Source organism: Coregonus clupeaformis, chromosome 35, assembly GCF_020615455.1.
Source record: "Coregonus clupeaformis isolate EN_2021a chromosome 35, ASM2061545v1, whole genome shotgun sequence".
In the NCBI taxonomy this organism is placed as follows: domain Eukaryota; kingdom Metazoa; phylum Chordata; class Actinopteri; order Salmoniformes; family Salmonidae; genus Coregonus; species Coregonus clupeaformis.
The window spans coordinates 25,616,147-25,629,898 of NC_059226.1; the positions used below are offsets into that span (position 1 = coordinate 25,616,147).

The 13,752-nt window shown below is 44.9% G+C and overlaps 1 protein-coding gene across 1 annotated transcript; it reads right to left on the minus strand.

Moving 5' to 3' along the window:
- Window positions 1-264: 264 nt before the first annotated feature.
- On the minus strand, window positions 265-11,973 carry LOC121566692 (serine/threonine-protein kinase WNK4-like). The gene is made up of 8 exons (XM_045210671.1): window positions 11,710-11,973; window positions 6,604-6,735; window positions 4,476-5,377; window positions 4,161-4,254; window positions 2,972-3,539; window positions 2,204-2,409; window positions 2,023-2,117; window positions 265-1,817 (listed from the first exon to the last, which is right to left on the minus strand). Exons 3-8 carry the CDS (start codon window positions 5,301-5,303, stop codon window positions 1,815-1,817), a joined length of 1,794 nt encoding a protein of 597 aa, XP_045066606.1. The 5' UTR covers window positions 5,304-5,377; window positions 6,604-6,735; window positions 11,710-11,973; the 3' UTR covers window positions 265-1,814.
- Between the last annotated feature and the right edge of the window lie 1,779 nt (window positions 11,974-13,752).

Below are 13,752 nucleotides of genomic sequence, written 5' to 3' on the forward strand. Positions count from 1 at the left end.
CCAATTGCACGCTCCCGCAAAACTTGAGACATCTGTGGCATTGTGTTGTGTGACAAAACTGCACATTTTAGATTGGCCTTTTATTGTTCCCAGCACAAAGTGCACCTGTGTACTGATCATGCTATTTACTTCTTGATATGCCACACCTGTCAGGTGGATTGATTATCTTGGCAAAGGAGAAATGCTCACTAACAGGGATGTAAACAAATTTGTGCACAACATTTTAGAGAACTAAGCTTTTTGTGCATATGGAACATTTCTGGGATCTTTTATTTCAGCTCATGAAACATGGGACCAACACTTTACATGTTGCATTTATATTTTTGTTCAGTGTAGATTCAATAAAGTGACATTTAGTTTTTCATGCACAATTTGTGTGATTTGTGTTGCTTCATGAACATTTGTTTGCACCAAACACAGCACTGATTTTTTTCTGATACTTGCAGGCAGCTTGGATTTACTCTTATTTAAGTGTACTTGATTTAGTTCGCCTGGCACACCAAGTAAGCTGAGCTGCAAAATGGAAAACTGCTTCCCTGACTTGCCGGTCAATACATTAGATAGATGCATATTTGATCATCCCAAACCCTACAAATACACTGTTTTGAAGGCAATGATTACATCTCATCCTGCTAAAGCTATCTTATCTCCTGATTCATAACATTTGGACAGTAAAACACAGTTTAGCTAGGGCTGGATTCAATCCATATCACCAAAGTATCGCGGAAGATCCCCGTAAAAATGTTAAGGTATTTTCTGATTGAGCCGACATATGCAGCGTTTACCGTGAATGCAGTCTCCGCGATCTTTAGTTGTCAATCGCAACATAAAGCTGATCTTCAGCACTTCAGATTGAATAGGGTCATATTGTATTAAGAGGAGTTGCTGCTTGCAGCAGTTGGATGACTAAGTTCAGGAGAGAGCAGGGCTTCTGGGATGTGTGTTTTCCAGGGCTAGCACAGGCAGCAAACGCATAAGAGCACACGCAGAAACACACATCTTTAGCCTTCCTATCCTCACTTTCCATTTGACCTGATGCTACACACAGCTATATAAGCTTAGCATCCTTAAGATGGGGAGGGGGACATCCTTGGCTTGGTGTCACAATACTAACTCATGGTACTGCACATGGACTAGATGGCAGATGGGGTGCTTTGGTGCTCTGACAATGGGATCCTTATCCATTGTCATTTGGAGGAGTGTTTAGTGCGGCCCATCGTGTGGCTGGACCATGGCCTTTTCTCATTTGGCAAAAAGTCCGTCCTCCACCCACTCTCCTTCGTCCTCTCTTCTCCGTGACCCAGAAACGGATAAATGGTCGAGGCGAACGGAAGAGTGTCCTTCCCTCCTCGTTAGCCACCTTTCATGGAGGATAGTCATGTGTATCCTCCCCGAGTCCTTCGCGGAAGAATTCTAACTTCATTTGTTTTGATCACTTTACACATTTATTTTGTAAACGTAATTTGCCTGAGTGGAGAAGAAGTCTCATTTCATACAAGCACATTTTCGTCCACGTTCACTCTCCTTGCTACCTCTCCTCAATTACCTTTTTCAAAATGAGGCGAGAGAGGACAGAGGAAAGAGGACGCAGGAGTTGAGCAAACCAATTGAGAAAAGGCCCATGTATTCTGGTCATCCGGTTTCCCCATCCCAAGGCTCAACCTGGGAGCTATCTGTTCAGCACTGGGCTGGGCAACTTATTGGTCATCAGTGGGCTCCCTCTCTTCCTGGTTGGTGGTTGGGAGGGGAGGCGGCCGGCCACAGTATCACCTGCCCCAACTCCCAGTCCTCCGGCTCACACAGGGAGACACGTCTCACTAGTAGGAGAGAGGTCAGAGGTCAGAGGGCGTAGTGTAACCAAGCAGATTAACAAAGAAAAACCAAGGTGACTACATTAACATATTATTTGCATCACTGCACAGGTTTTTATAAGGATTATACCAGTCAAAATGTACTATGTTATTGTTCAGACTGACACGGTCAGGGTTCAGGGGTCATGGGTCAGACAGGGTGCTCGCTCACCATCCGGTTGTAGTCGGGGGCAAAGGTCACCCCTTTACTGGACCTCTCCTGAGAGCCACTGCTGCTGCCACTGACTGAGTTTTTACGCATGATCCCTGTGTGTGTAAGACATGGAGGGAATAGCTAAGTCATAACGAACTCCCAACCAGACAGCAACGTAACTACTACAAGACCAACTGACCTGCAGGGGGCAGTATGTCCAGTCTCTGCAGGCTGTTCCTACGCGAGCCGGGGTAGTTGCCGCTCTTGGAGAGGCGCCTCTGGCGGGTGTTGAGCATGGCGGCGGGGGACACAATGCCAGGGGGAGGCACCTTCCCCATCCGCTCATACAGCGCCTCGATCTCCCTCTTCTGAGTGAGCTGGAGGGCCTGCACCTCTGACAGGTGCCTGAGAGAGAGGGAGGGGAGGAAGAACCGAGAGGGGGAGGGGAGGAAGAACAGAGAGGGGGAGGGGAGGAAGAACAGAGAGGGGGAGGGGAGGAGAAGAAAGAGAGCGAGGGCACAGAACATGAACAGAGGACAAGGAGGAGGGAATACAAGAGAGTGAATGGGACAGGGAAAGTGTTGAGAAAGGTGAAGATGGTCAAGGTCAGGGGAAAATAGTTTTATTAAGTTTGCTTGAATTGGTGTTTTGTGTTTTCACAGTCAAGTCTTGAATTTGGAAGATAATTTTGCTATAATGACCATTTGGTCCTAAGAATGTTTAAAACCTTATGTCATGATCTAATGACGATGCTTATGACCTTATTACACATGTTTTTAGAAGCCTTTTTAATTAAACTAGAGTGATAAAGACACACTTCTATTTCCTGTCAACAGTGTGGCTATAACTCGTTTGTTTTGTTTTGGAGGACTGGGGAGGAACAGGTGACCTTGCCTGTGCGTTTGTTCACAACCTCAGAGACTTAACTTCAAAAACAGCAATGTTGCGCCTCCTCTCCTCCACTCACCTGTCCCTGAGTTCCTGTAGCTCCTTGCACATATCCTCGTCCTCGCTCTCGGTCTCGTCACTGCTGACATACGAGGCGCTGCGTGTGTAGCTCATCCAGGGCTGGTTCAGGTTGCTCCCGCTGAACTGGGGGCTCCCTGCCGTACCCTCCCACAGGCTCAGGCTCAGCCTCCGGCCCCCCCTTCTCCTCAGCTCCTCCTCCTCTCCCTCCTTTTGCTCCTTCTCTGGCTCCTCCTCGCTCTCCTGCTGGTCCTCCTGCTCTGTCTGCTTAGGGCCTCCAGGGACGGAGTGGGCGATGTCTAGGTTACACAGGGGCCCGCCGGGGGATCGCTGGGGAGGGGACACGGTTACAGTGCTAATACTGTTTTCTGATTCGTCCCCCTGCTCCTCGGTGCTGGTCTCAGATTCACTGTCCCGGGAGGAAGGGCTGGTGCTAACGGTGACTGTGGGTGGGGTTTGGTGTTTTGGGTGGGTTTGGGGAGGATCCTGGGCGGGGCTAGCGGAGGCTGCAGGGATCTCTCTGCTGGGTGTGACCTGGAAACGGCCGACTGTAACTGTAGGCTTTTTCTCTGTTGGAGGGAGAGGGGGGGGAGAAGAATACACTGAGCTATTGGTAGAGCATGGCGCTTGTAACGCCAGGGTAGTGGGTTCGATCCCCGGGACCACCCATACGTAAAAATGTATGCACACATGACTGTAAGTCGCTTTGGATAAAAGCGTCTGCTAAATGGCATATTATTATTATTATAAGAAGAGAACGGGGGGAGAGAGAGAGCGAGAGTTATGTCACGTTATGTAATTGACACCCATTATAATGGTGTCTACAAAGAGTCATTGACATCAAGCCAGCCTACTCATCTACCACATTGGTTTGGCACTTGGGGGGCAGACTTAACTGTACATTGATTTAAGTCATGTTGCTTGAGAGAGTACCTTGGGGTCACACAAGTACAGAGTAAAAAGTGAATGAATAAATTAATGATCCACAGTATCGTATATTAAGTTGCCATGGACACAGCAGGTGCAAAAATACAATGTGGTTTTTCCTGACATATCGGCTACCTTGGAAACAGACAGTGCTTTAAAAATGTACATCAATTAAAAATGTATTGACGTGATTGACTATTATTAGCTCATCATACTAAATGCATACACAATGAAAAAGTGTATGGCATGGAGAGAGTGCTTACCCTCAGAGATAGGTGACAGTCTGTTTTTGGCAGCGTTTGCTCCCGACTCTGACACCACCAGGGGTGAAGAGGTTCTTAGACTGGGTGAAGACACCTACAGGGTAAAATAACAACAAAATACTTTCAGCTTTACCAGCTCAGTTCTGTAATAATACACTGTGCCAGACCTTGTTACAGGCGTGTCTAATCTATACAACACTGTTGGGGAACAGGTTTGAGGTTTTAAAGGTAAGGCAACACAAGTTGAAGCAAATGCATATCCTATACACTTCTTCTTCATGCATATGAGCATATGAGCACATATAAGTGACTCACGGTGCTCTGTGGGCTGGCTGGAGCTGAGGAGGAGGGGGAGCTGGTGATAGAGGTGGAGGCTGAGCTGTCTGTCTGCTCCTGGAACCCCACCCTGGGCCCCAGCTGGCAATACATCTGTGGACTCGCGCTGGATCCTGGAGGAGAGAGGCTGGAGCCGGCTTGCCTGAACGCAGTCCCATCCACTAGTCCTCCAGGCTGGGGTGACCCTGGGGCTACGTTGGCCTTCAACAGGCCCTGTTGGTGCAGAGCCTGGGCGTCTTGGTACTGCTGGTACATGTCCAGATACTGGCCTGCTGTTATCTGGCCCTGGGGTTGGTACAGGTCCTCCCCTGGCATCAGCTGGGGAGGGCCAAACATGGAGGGGTGGTAAGAGCCAGACTGGCCTGGGTTCAGACCACTGGGCATGGAGGTGGGGGGCATGAAGGACTGGGCAACGCTCATGGCCAGGGACAACACGTTGGCCAGGGAGAAGAGGGGCTGGTTGTGGCTGTTAGGGGGCCACATGCCTGGGTTCTGCTGTTGCTGGGCAGGAGGGGTGGGCAGGGGGGTACTGCCCACTACCTCACATCTCAGAGGTAACTTTTCACCCCCCTGCTGCTGCTGCTGCCCTGGGGTGGCCGGCTTGGCCTGGGAGGATGAGGGGGAGGGGGAAGGGGAGGAGAGGTTGGAGTTGCTTAGGACCCGGTGGAAGGTCTCAGGGGTGAGGGGGGTGCTGGGGGGCTTGGAGGAGGTCTGGCTGACAGGATAAGGGAAGGGGAAGTGGGTGTTGGGGACATAGGGGGGTTTGGGGTACTGTTGGGGCAGGGGAGGCAGCTGATTGAGGGGCATTACAGGGGGCACGATGTCGGGGTGGGAATACTGGGAGTAATGGGAAGCAGGCGGGTGGAAGGTCTGGGAAGAACCTGGAAGACGCATAAGGAATATTGTGGTTAGACTCATAAGTACGGGAACAATCTGATTTATGACTGCTTGAATGGGTTCCATCCACAAACAGAAGACCTGTTCTAAAGAGTTAATGTTACGTAGACAGCATTCCCTTTTGCCTAGCACCACATCTAAAGTAACCATTCAGTTATTTACAACATTAATCAAACTGGGCCACCTGAGGAAAGACCTACTTTCACTCAGATACAGATACAGTGGCATAGTTTTGGTTAAACTCGCTTTTCCTCTCACAAATGTAGATACTTCCGTCCTTCCTGTTTAAATCTTACCAATGGACAGCGATATCATTCTGAAGCACAACTTCAGCTCAGTTAAGCACAGGTTCCCATGAAATCAAAAGCTTAACTCCTCTTTCACATTGCAGCTGCACACAAACCTCACACCTGTTTAAAGAGACTGAATGGCAACTCTCAGTAGAGCTGAGACAGAGTGGGAAAATCCCCACTGTATCAGTCAGTAAACATCCTGAGAGAGAGAGCAAGAGCAACTGGAGAGGGGGGAAGAGAGAGAGAGAGAGAGAGAGAGAGAGAGAGAGAGAGAGAGAGAGAGAGAGAGAGAGAGAGAGAGAGAGAGAGAGAGAGAGAGAGAGAGAGGGAATAAGAGAGGGCATTCAGGCCTGAACCGTCCCCCCTCTGGGTGGTTGAGGTAAATACCCAGGGGACATTGCTGCGGGGTGAACTCAGACTATGAGGTGCCTGAGAGGAGGAGGTGACGCACAGTGCTGGCTGATTGCACTCTGCTCTACAGCAGACCTGAACACTAGAGGTAAGAGGGTGTGTGTGTCTGATTGGGGAAACCAGTTCTTTGAACAACCTTATGCCCATATAGAGTATCACATGTTTTCTCTCCAATTGCCAGAAAACCTATTGTTTAGTTCCTTATTTTCTCTTCTGCCTATCTCAATGCCCAATTGCTAATTTTTTTAATACTTTGGCAATATCAAAGTATATCAACACCGCTACTCAGACTACTGCTTTAATAAGCATTCAAAGTCTAAGCCTCTGTCCGAGGAAAAAACTAACAGTGTTGGTTGTTTGCAGTAACATTTTTGTTAGTGTAATATCCCAAACGGACGTGGCAGTTTCACCAATTCAGGATTCCAGCTATAAATTAAATGTTTCTGGTGATGATGGTGAGCAGACTGACAGTTTTTCTGGGGTTGGGGTTGGAGTGTGGTACATACTTGAGGTGGTCTGGAAGGACTGAGAGCGGAGGGGGCGAACAGAAGGGACCGCCTTTGGGTCGATGTAGAAGTCTCCAACGGGCGCCACAGGAGACGAGCCTCGGAGCTGAGCAACGCTGCCCTCAGCAAAGTCTGGCCCAGAGAGACAAATAAACACTTAAACATGCGCAGATACACCAAAGTGACATTGATCATACCGTATCGATGTGTTTGTGGGGACTGATGACAAATCTATATGTGATGGACGTCACTATGCTGCTTAGGTTACCAATTAAACTCAGTTGATTGATAGATTGATTGATTTTATAAACCGGTTAAAAAAGTACATATACACACAGTAAATAGATTTACAAACGTGACAGGGATAGCACAATAAAGTCAGTGAATTATTTCCATTGTGGTCCCTAAAGTGCAATGTGCAAAAACATTATATACAGTGAGGGAGAAAAGTATTTGATCCCCTGCTGATTTTCTACGCTTTCCCACTGACAAAGAAATGATCAGTCTATATCTATTTAATGGTAGGTTAATTTGAACAGTGAGAGACAGAATAACAACAAAAAAATCCAGAAAAACGCAAAAATTTTATAAATTGATTTGCATTTTAATGAGGGAAAGAAGAATTTTACCCCTCTGCAAAACATGACTTAGTACTTGGTGGCAAAACCCTTGTTGGCAATCACAGAGGTCAGACTTTCTTGTAGTTGGCCACCAGGTTTGCACACATCTCAGGAGGGATTTTGTCCCACTCCTCTTTGCAGATCTTCTCCAAGTCATTAAGGTTTTGAGGCTGACGTTTGGCAACTCGAACCTTCAGCTCCCTCCACAGATTTTCTATGGGTTTAAGGTCTGGAGACTGGCTAGGCCACTCCAGGACCTTAATGTGCTTCTTCTTGAGTCACTCCTTTGTTGCCTTGGCCGTGTGTTTTGGGTCATTGTCATGCTGGAATACCCATCCACGACCCATTTTCAATGCCCTGGCTGAGGGAAGGAGGTTCTCAACCAAGATTTGACGGTACATGGCCCCGTCCATCATCCCTTTGATGCGGTGAAGTTGTCCTGTCCCCTTAGCAGAAAAACACCCCCAAAGCATAATGTTTCCACCTCCATGTTTGACGGTGGGGATGGTGTTCTTGGGGTCATAGGCAGCATTCCTCCTCCTCCAAACACGGTGAGTTGAGTTGATGCCAAAGAGCTCGATTTTGGTCTCATCTGACCACAACACTTTCACCCAGTTCTCCTCTGAATCATTCAGATGTTCATTGGCAAACTTCAGACGGCCTGTATATGTGCTTTCTTGAGCAGGGGGTCTTACGGGCGCAGCAGGATTTCATTCCTTCACGGCGTAGTGTGTTACCAATTGTTTTCTTGGTGACTATGGTCCCAGCTGCCTTGAGATCATTGACAAGATCCTCCCGCGTAGTTCTGGGCTGATTCCTCACCGTTCTCATGATCATTGCAACTCCACGAGGTGAGATCTTGCATGGAGCCCCAGGCCGAGGGAGATTGACAGTTATTTTGTGTTTCTTCCATTTGCGAATAATCGCACCAACTGTTGTCACCTTCTCACCAAGCTGCTTGGCGATGGTCTTGTAGCCCATTCCAGCCTTGTGTAGGTTCTACAATCTTGTCCCTGACATCCTTGGAGAGCTCTTTTGTCATGGCCATGGTGGAGAGTTTGGAATCTGATTGATTGATTGCTTCTGTGGACAGGTGTCTTTTATACAGGTAACAAGCTGAGATTAGGAGCACTCCCTTTAAGAGTGTGCTCTAATCTCAGCTCGTTACCTGTATAAAAGACACCTGGGAGCCAGAAATCTTTCTGATTGAGAGGGGTCAAATACTTATTTCCCTCATTAAAATGCAAATCAATTTATAACATTTTTTGACATGCGTTTTTCTGGATTTTTGTTGTTATTCTGTCTCTCACTGTTCAAATAAACCTACCATTAAAATTATAGACTGATCATTTCTTTGTCAGTGGGCAAACGTACAAAATCAGCAGGGGATCAAATATTTTTTCCCTCACTGTAGACAGACATACAGTGCCTATAGAAAGTATACACCCCCTTGGATTTCTTTACATTTTATTGTGTTATAAAGTGGGATTAAAATGGATTTAATTGTCATTCTTTGTTAATGATCTACACAAAATACTCTGTAATTTATTTTTCAGATCAATGAAAGATAAAACACTAATATACCTTGCTTAGATAAGTATTCACCTCCCTGAGTCACATGTTAGAAACACCTTTGGCAGCGAATACAGCTTTGAGTCCTCTTGGGTAAGTCTCATAAGAGCTTTGCACACCTATATTGTGCAATATTTGCCAATTATTAATTTCAAAATTCTTCAAGATCTGTCAAGGTGTTGGGAATCATGGCTAGACAGCAATTTTCAAGTCTTGCCATAGATTTCAAGCAGATTTAAGTCAAAACTGTAACTTGGCCATTCACTTTCTTCTTGGTAAGCAACTCCAGTTTAAATTTGGCTTTGTGTTGTAGGTTATTGTCCTGCTGAAAGGTGAATTCCTCACCCAGTGTCTGGTGTAAAGCAAACTGAAGCAGGTTTTCTTCTAGGATTTTGCCTGTGCTTGGCCCATCCCGTTTTGCTTTTAATCCTGAAAAACTCCCCTGTTTTTGCCAATGTAAGCATACCCATACCATGCTTGAAAATAAGGAGGCAGTTACTCAGTGATGTGTTGTGTTGGATTTGCCCCAAACATAAGGCTTTGCAATTAGGCCAAAAAGTGTATTCCTTTGCCGTGTTTTTTTGTAGTATTACTTTAGTGCCTTGTTGCATACATATGCATGTTTTGGAATATTTGTATTCTGTATATTTGTATTCTTCTTTTCACTTTTTTTTGTTCATTTAGGTCATTATTGTAAAGTCACTACAATGTTATCCTCAGTTTTCTCCCATCACAGCCATTGAACTGTAGCTGTTTTAAAATCATCAATGTCTGATTTGTTATTGTTACCCATCTACCAATCACTGCCCTTCTTTATGAGGCTTTCGAAAAAGCTCCCTGGTCTTTGTAGTTGAATCTGTGCTTTAAATTCAATACTTGACTGAGGGACCTTACAGATAGATGTTGTATGGGGGACAGAGGAAGGGGTAGTCATTAAAAAATCATGTCAACTCCTATTATTTTACACAGAGTGAGTCCATATAACTTATTATTGGATTTGTTAAGCCAAATTTGACTTCTGAACTCCTTCAGGCTTGCCTGAACAAAGGGGGTGAATACTTATGCAAGGACTATTTTTTAATTTTGACTCATTTGTAAACATTTGTAGAACTGTCTTTTTGCTTTGACATTATGGAATATTTTGTTTAGATCAATGACAAAAAAATACAATTAAATCTATTTAAATCCCACTTTGTAACGCAAAAAAATGTGAAAGAAGTTCAAGGGGGTGCAGACTCTCCATAGCCTTTGTAGATACAGTGCATTCAGAAAGTATTCAGACCCCTTGACCTTTTCCACATTTTGTTACGTTACAGCCTTATTAAATTGTATTTTTTCCTCATCAATCTACACACAATACCCCATAATGGCAAAGCAAAAACAGGTTTTAAGAAATGTTTAACAATTTATTAAAAATAAAAAACTGAAATATCACATTTACATAAGTATTCTGACCCGTTACTCAGTACTTTGTTGAAGCACCTTTGGCAGCGATTACAGCCTCGAAGTCTTCTTGGGTATGACGCTACAAGCTTGGCACACCTGTATTCGGGGAGTTTCTTCCATTCTACTCTGCAGATCCTCTCAAGCTCTGTCAGCTTGTTTGGGGGAGCGTCGCTGCACAGCCTTTTCTCAGGTCTCTCCAGATATGTTAGATCGGGTTCAAGTCCGGGCTCTGGCTGGAAGCCACTCAAGGACATTCAGAGACTTGTCCCAAGCTTAACTCCTGCGTTGTCTTAGCTGTGTGCTTAGGGTCGTTGTCCTGTTGGAAGATGAACCTTCACCCCAGTCTGAGGGTCCTGAGCGCTCTGGAGCAGGTTTTCATCAAGGATCTCTGTACTTTGCTCCGTTCATCTTTCCTCGATCCTGACTAGTCTCCAGTCCCTGCTGCTGAAAAACATCCCCACAGCATGATGCTGCCACCACCATGCTTCACCGTAGGGATGGTGCCAGGTTGCCTTCAGACGTGGACGCTTGGCATTCAGGCCAAAAAAGTTCAATCTTGGTTTCATCAGACCAGAGGATCTTGTTTCTCATGGTCTGAGTCCTTCAGGTGCCTTATGGCAAACTCCAAGCCGGGCTGTCATGTGCCTTTTACTGAGGAGTGGCTTCCGTGTGGCCACTCTACCATAAAGGCCTGATTGGTGAGTGCTGCAGAGATGGTTGTCCTTCTGGAAGTTTCTCCCATCTCTACAGAGGGAACTCTGGAGCTCTGTCAGAGTGACCATTGGGTTCTTGGTCACCTCCCTGACCAAGGCCCTTCTCCCCCGATTGCTCAGTTTGGCCAGGCGGCCAGCTCTAGAAAGAGTCTTGGTGGTTCCAAACTTCTTCCATTTAAGAATGATGGAGACCACTATGTTCTTAGGGACCTTCAATGCTGCAGACATTTTTTGGTACCCTTCCCCAGATCTGTGCCTCGACACAATCCTGTCTCGGAGCTCTACGGACAATTCCTTCGAACTCATGGCTTGGTTTTTGCTCTGACATGCAATGTCAACTGTGGGACCTTATATAGACAGTTGTGTGCCTTTCCAAATCATGTCCAATCAATTGAATTTACCACAGGTGGACTCCAATCAAGTTGTAGAAACATCTCAAGGATGATCAATGGAAACAAGATGCACCTGAGCTCAATTTTGAGTCCCATAGCAAACGGTCTGAATACTTATTTAAATAAGGTATTTCGGTTTTTTTTTTTATACATTTGCAAAAATTTCTAAAAACCTGTTTTTGCTTTGTCATTATGGTGTATTGTGTGTAGATTGATGAGGAAATAAATGAATGTAATCTATTTTAGTATAAGGCTGTAACGTAACAAAATGTGGAAAAAGTCAAGTGGTCTGAATACTTTCCGAATGAACTGTACATCTATACACGCATGCACACGCACACACACACAGGGAATCTTCCTTACCAGGCAAAGACGAAGAGGAATGTGTCCGTGTCAGTCCATGCGTGTGTAAATTGGGCTGAAATACAATCACAAAGCAAGTCAACCAATCAACTGTTAAAATCAATCCATGTCATATGCTGTCTTGCCGCAGAGGTTTGCCATGCACTTGTTTTTGTTGTTAAGTTGTTATATAGATCAGGGGAAAACAACCCAGGGCCTTGAAGTTGTTGTTCATTTTAAGTGGGACCAACAAGTGCACAACTTACAAAACAACAACTGTCAAAACCAACCATTTGTCTTAGGGGTGCATAGCTCTAGTCCTTGAGTTCTACAGTCGTGCTGATTTGATTTTGTCCCAGGCAGTTGATTGATGTTACTGATTAGCTGGAGAGTGCACACACCTGCATTCCCAGGTAGAAATCAGTCCCATTGTTAATTTCAAGGCGAAAATCAGTACGACTGTGGCCCTCAAGGACTGGAGGTGTGCACCACTGATATATACTGAACAAAAATATAAACGCAACATGTAAAGTGTTGATCCCATGTTTCATGAGCTGAAATAAAACATCCCAGAAATGTTCTATATGCACAAAAGCTTATTTCTCTCAAAAGTTGTGCACAAATTTGTTTACATCCCTGTTAGTGAGCATTTCTCCTTTGCCAAGATAATCCATCCACCTGATAGTTGTGGCATATTAAGAAGCTGATTAAACAGCATGATCATTACACAGGTGCACCTAGTGCTGGGGACAATAAAAGGCCACTATAAAATGTGCAGTTTTGTCACACAACACAATGCCACAGATGTCTGAAGTTTTGAGGCTTAAGTTTTCATATACCCTTTATGAGGCCTATTGGTGGTAATAGTACAAGTTTCTAACACACTGTAATGTATTGTGTTGTGTTTGGTCTGTGTACATCTGTATGCACATGTGGACCATGCCAGCAGTGAGCAGCAGTGGTGGTTAACCTGGCAGCGTGGCACTGACCAATGATGTATATGTCTATGGCACTGACCTTCGAGGTGGGCACAGGGTGCCCACTTCGCTGAGGTAGGGGTAGAGCTGGTGGGCAGCGTCCCCCAGACTCAGGGGGCTCGCCCTCTTCATCAGGCCTCTGCACGCTTGATGATGTCACGCATGCGGTAGATGAAGCCCTCCTGCTCAGAGGGAAGGATGAACTCATTGTGGACCTGAGGGAGTTAAATCAAATCAGTCAATCAATCAGTAAATTAATCAATCAATCAATAAAACAGATGAGTTAAGGAACAGTTCGATTTGATAGATTTGATGACTGAAACAAACACGGACACAAAGGGACAAAGTTAGGGAAGAAAGAGAGGGAGGTTTTGAACGTAAGTAAACAATCATCTATGCTCGTTGTTGTCAGGATTTCATAACAGACACCCAGGAGTCTATAGCCATGTGTCAGGGCTACCACTTAGGCAGATGGCTATTGGAGCATTGAGTCGACAGCTTTCATAAACACTAGTTTTGAAACTAGTTTCCAAGGCCTTGAAATGCCAAGTGCATTGTACAGGTAACTGCCAAAATAAAGGTGACTATATGAGGGAAGGGGGGAGGGGAGTAGGTGAGCAAATGGCCATACATGGATAAAGAACACTTTACATTCCCAGGACAAATTCTGGTTTTGAAATCATGTCATGAGATAAAAACTATGAAGACCAAAAAATATATCGTTATTTTGTACCAAGCAAAATTATCTAATGCCATTGGCAGATAATTTTGCTTATGGAACCTAAAAAAGGCTTAATACAAGTAATTGATCTTATTTCAAGATATTTTTCAAGATATGTTATACTATTTCATATTAAGGTAAAATATCTTGAAAAATATCTTGAAATTAGATAAATTACTTGTATTAAGCCTTTTTTAGTGAAAATAAGCAATCTGCCAATGACTTTAGATCATTTTCGCTTGCTATGAATTATCACTCAATATCAGATATTTCGGCTAGTTTAGATTTCACTTTCTGCAGTGCACAAATGCAAAATTGTACTCTGCAGTCATTTTCAGCTTGTTTTTAATCCCATCAACTCCATGA

Coding starts and splice junctions, on each gene's coding strand:
- LOC121566692 (XM_045210671.1), bottom strand. CDS start 5,303: ATGCCCCTCAATCAGCTGCCTCCCCTGCCCCAACAGTACCCCAAACCC. Junction 4,255..4,475: donor CAGCCAGCCCACAGAGCACC/GTGAGTCACTTA, acceptor TTTACCCTGTAG/GTGTCTTCACCCAGTCTAAG. Junction 2,410..2,971: donor CTACAGGAACTCAGGGACAG/GTGAGTGGAGGA, acceptor CCTCTCTCTCAG/GCACCTGTCAGAGGTGCAGG.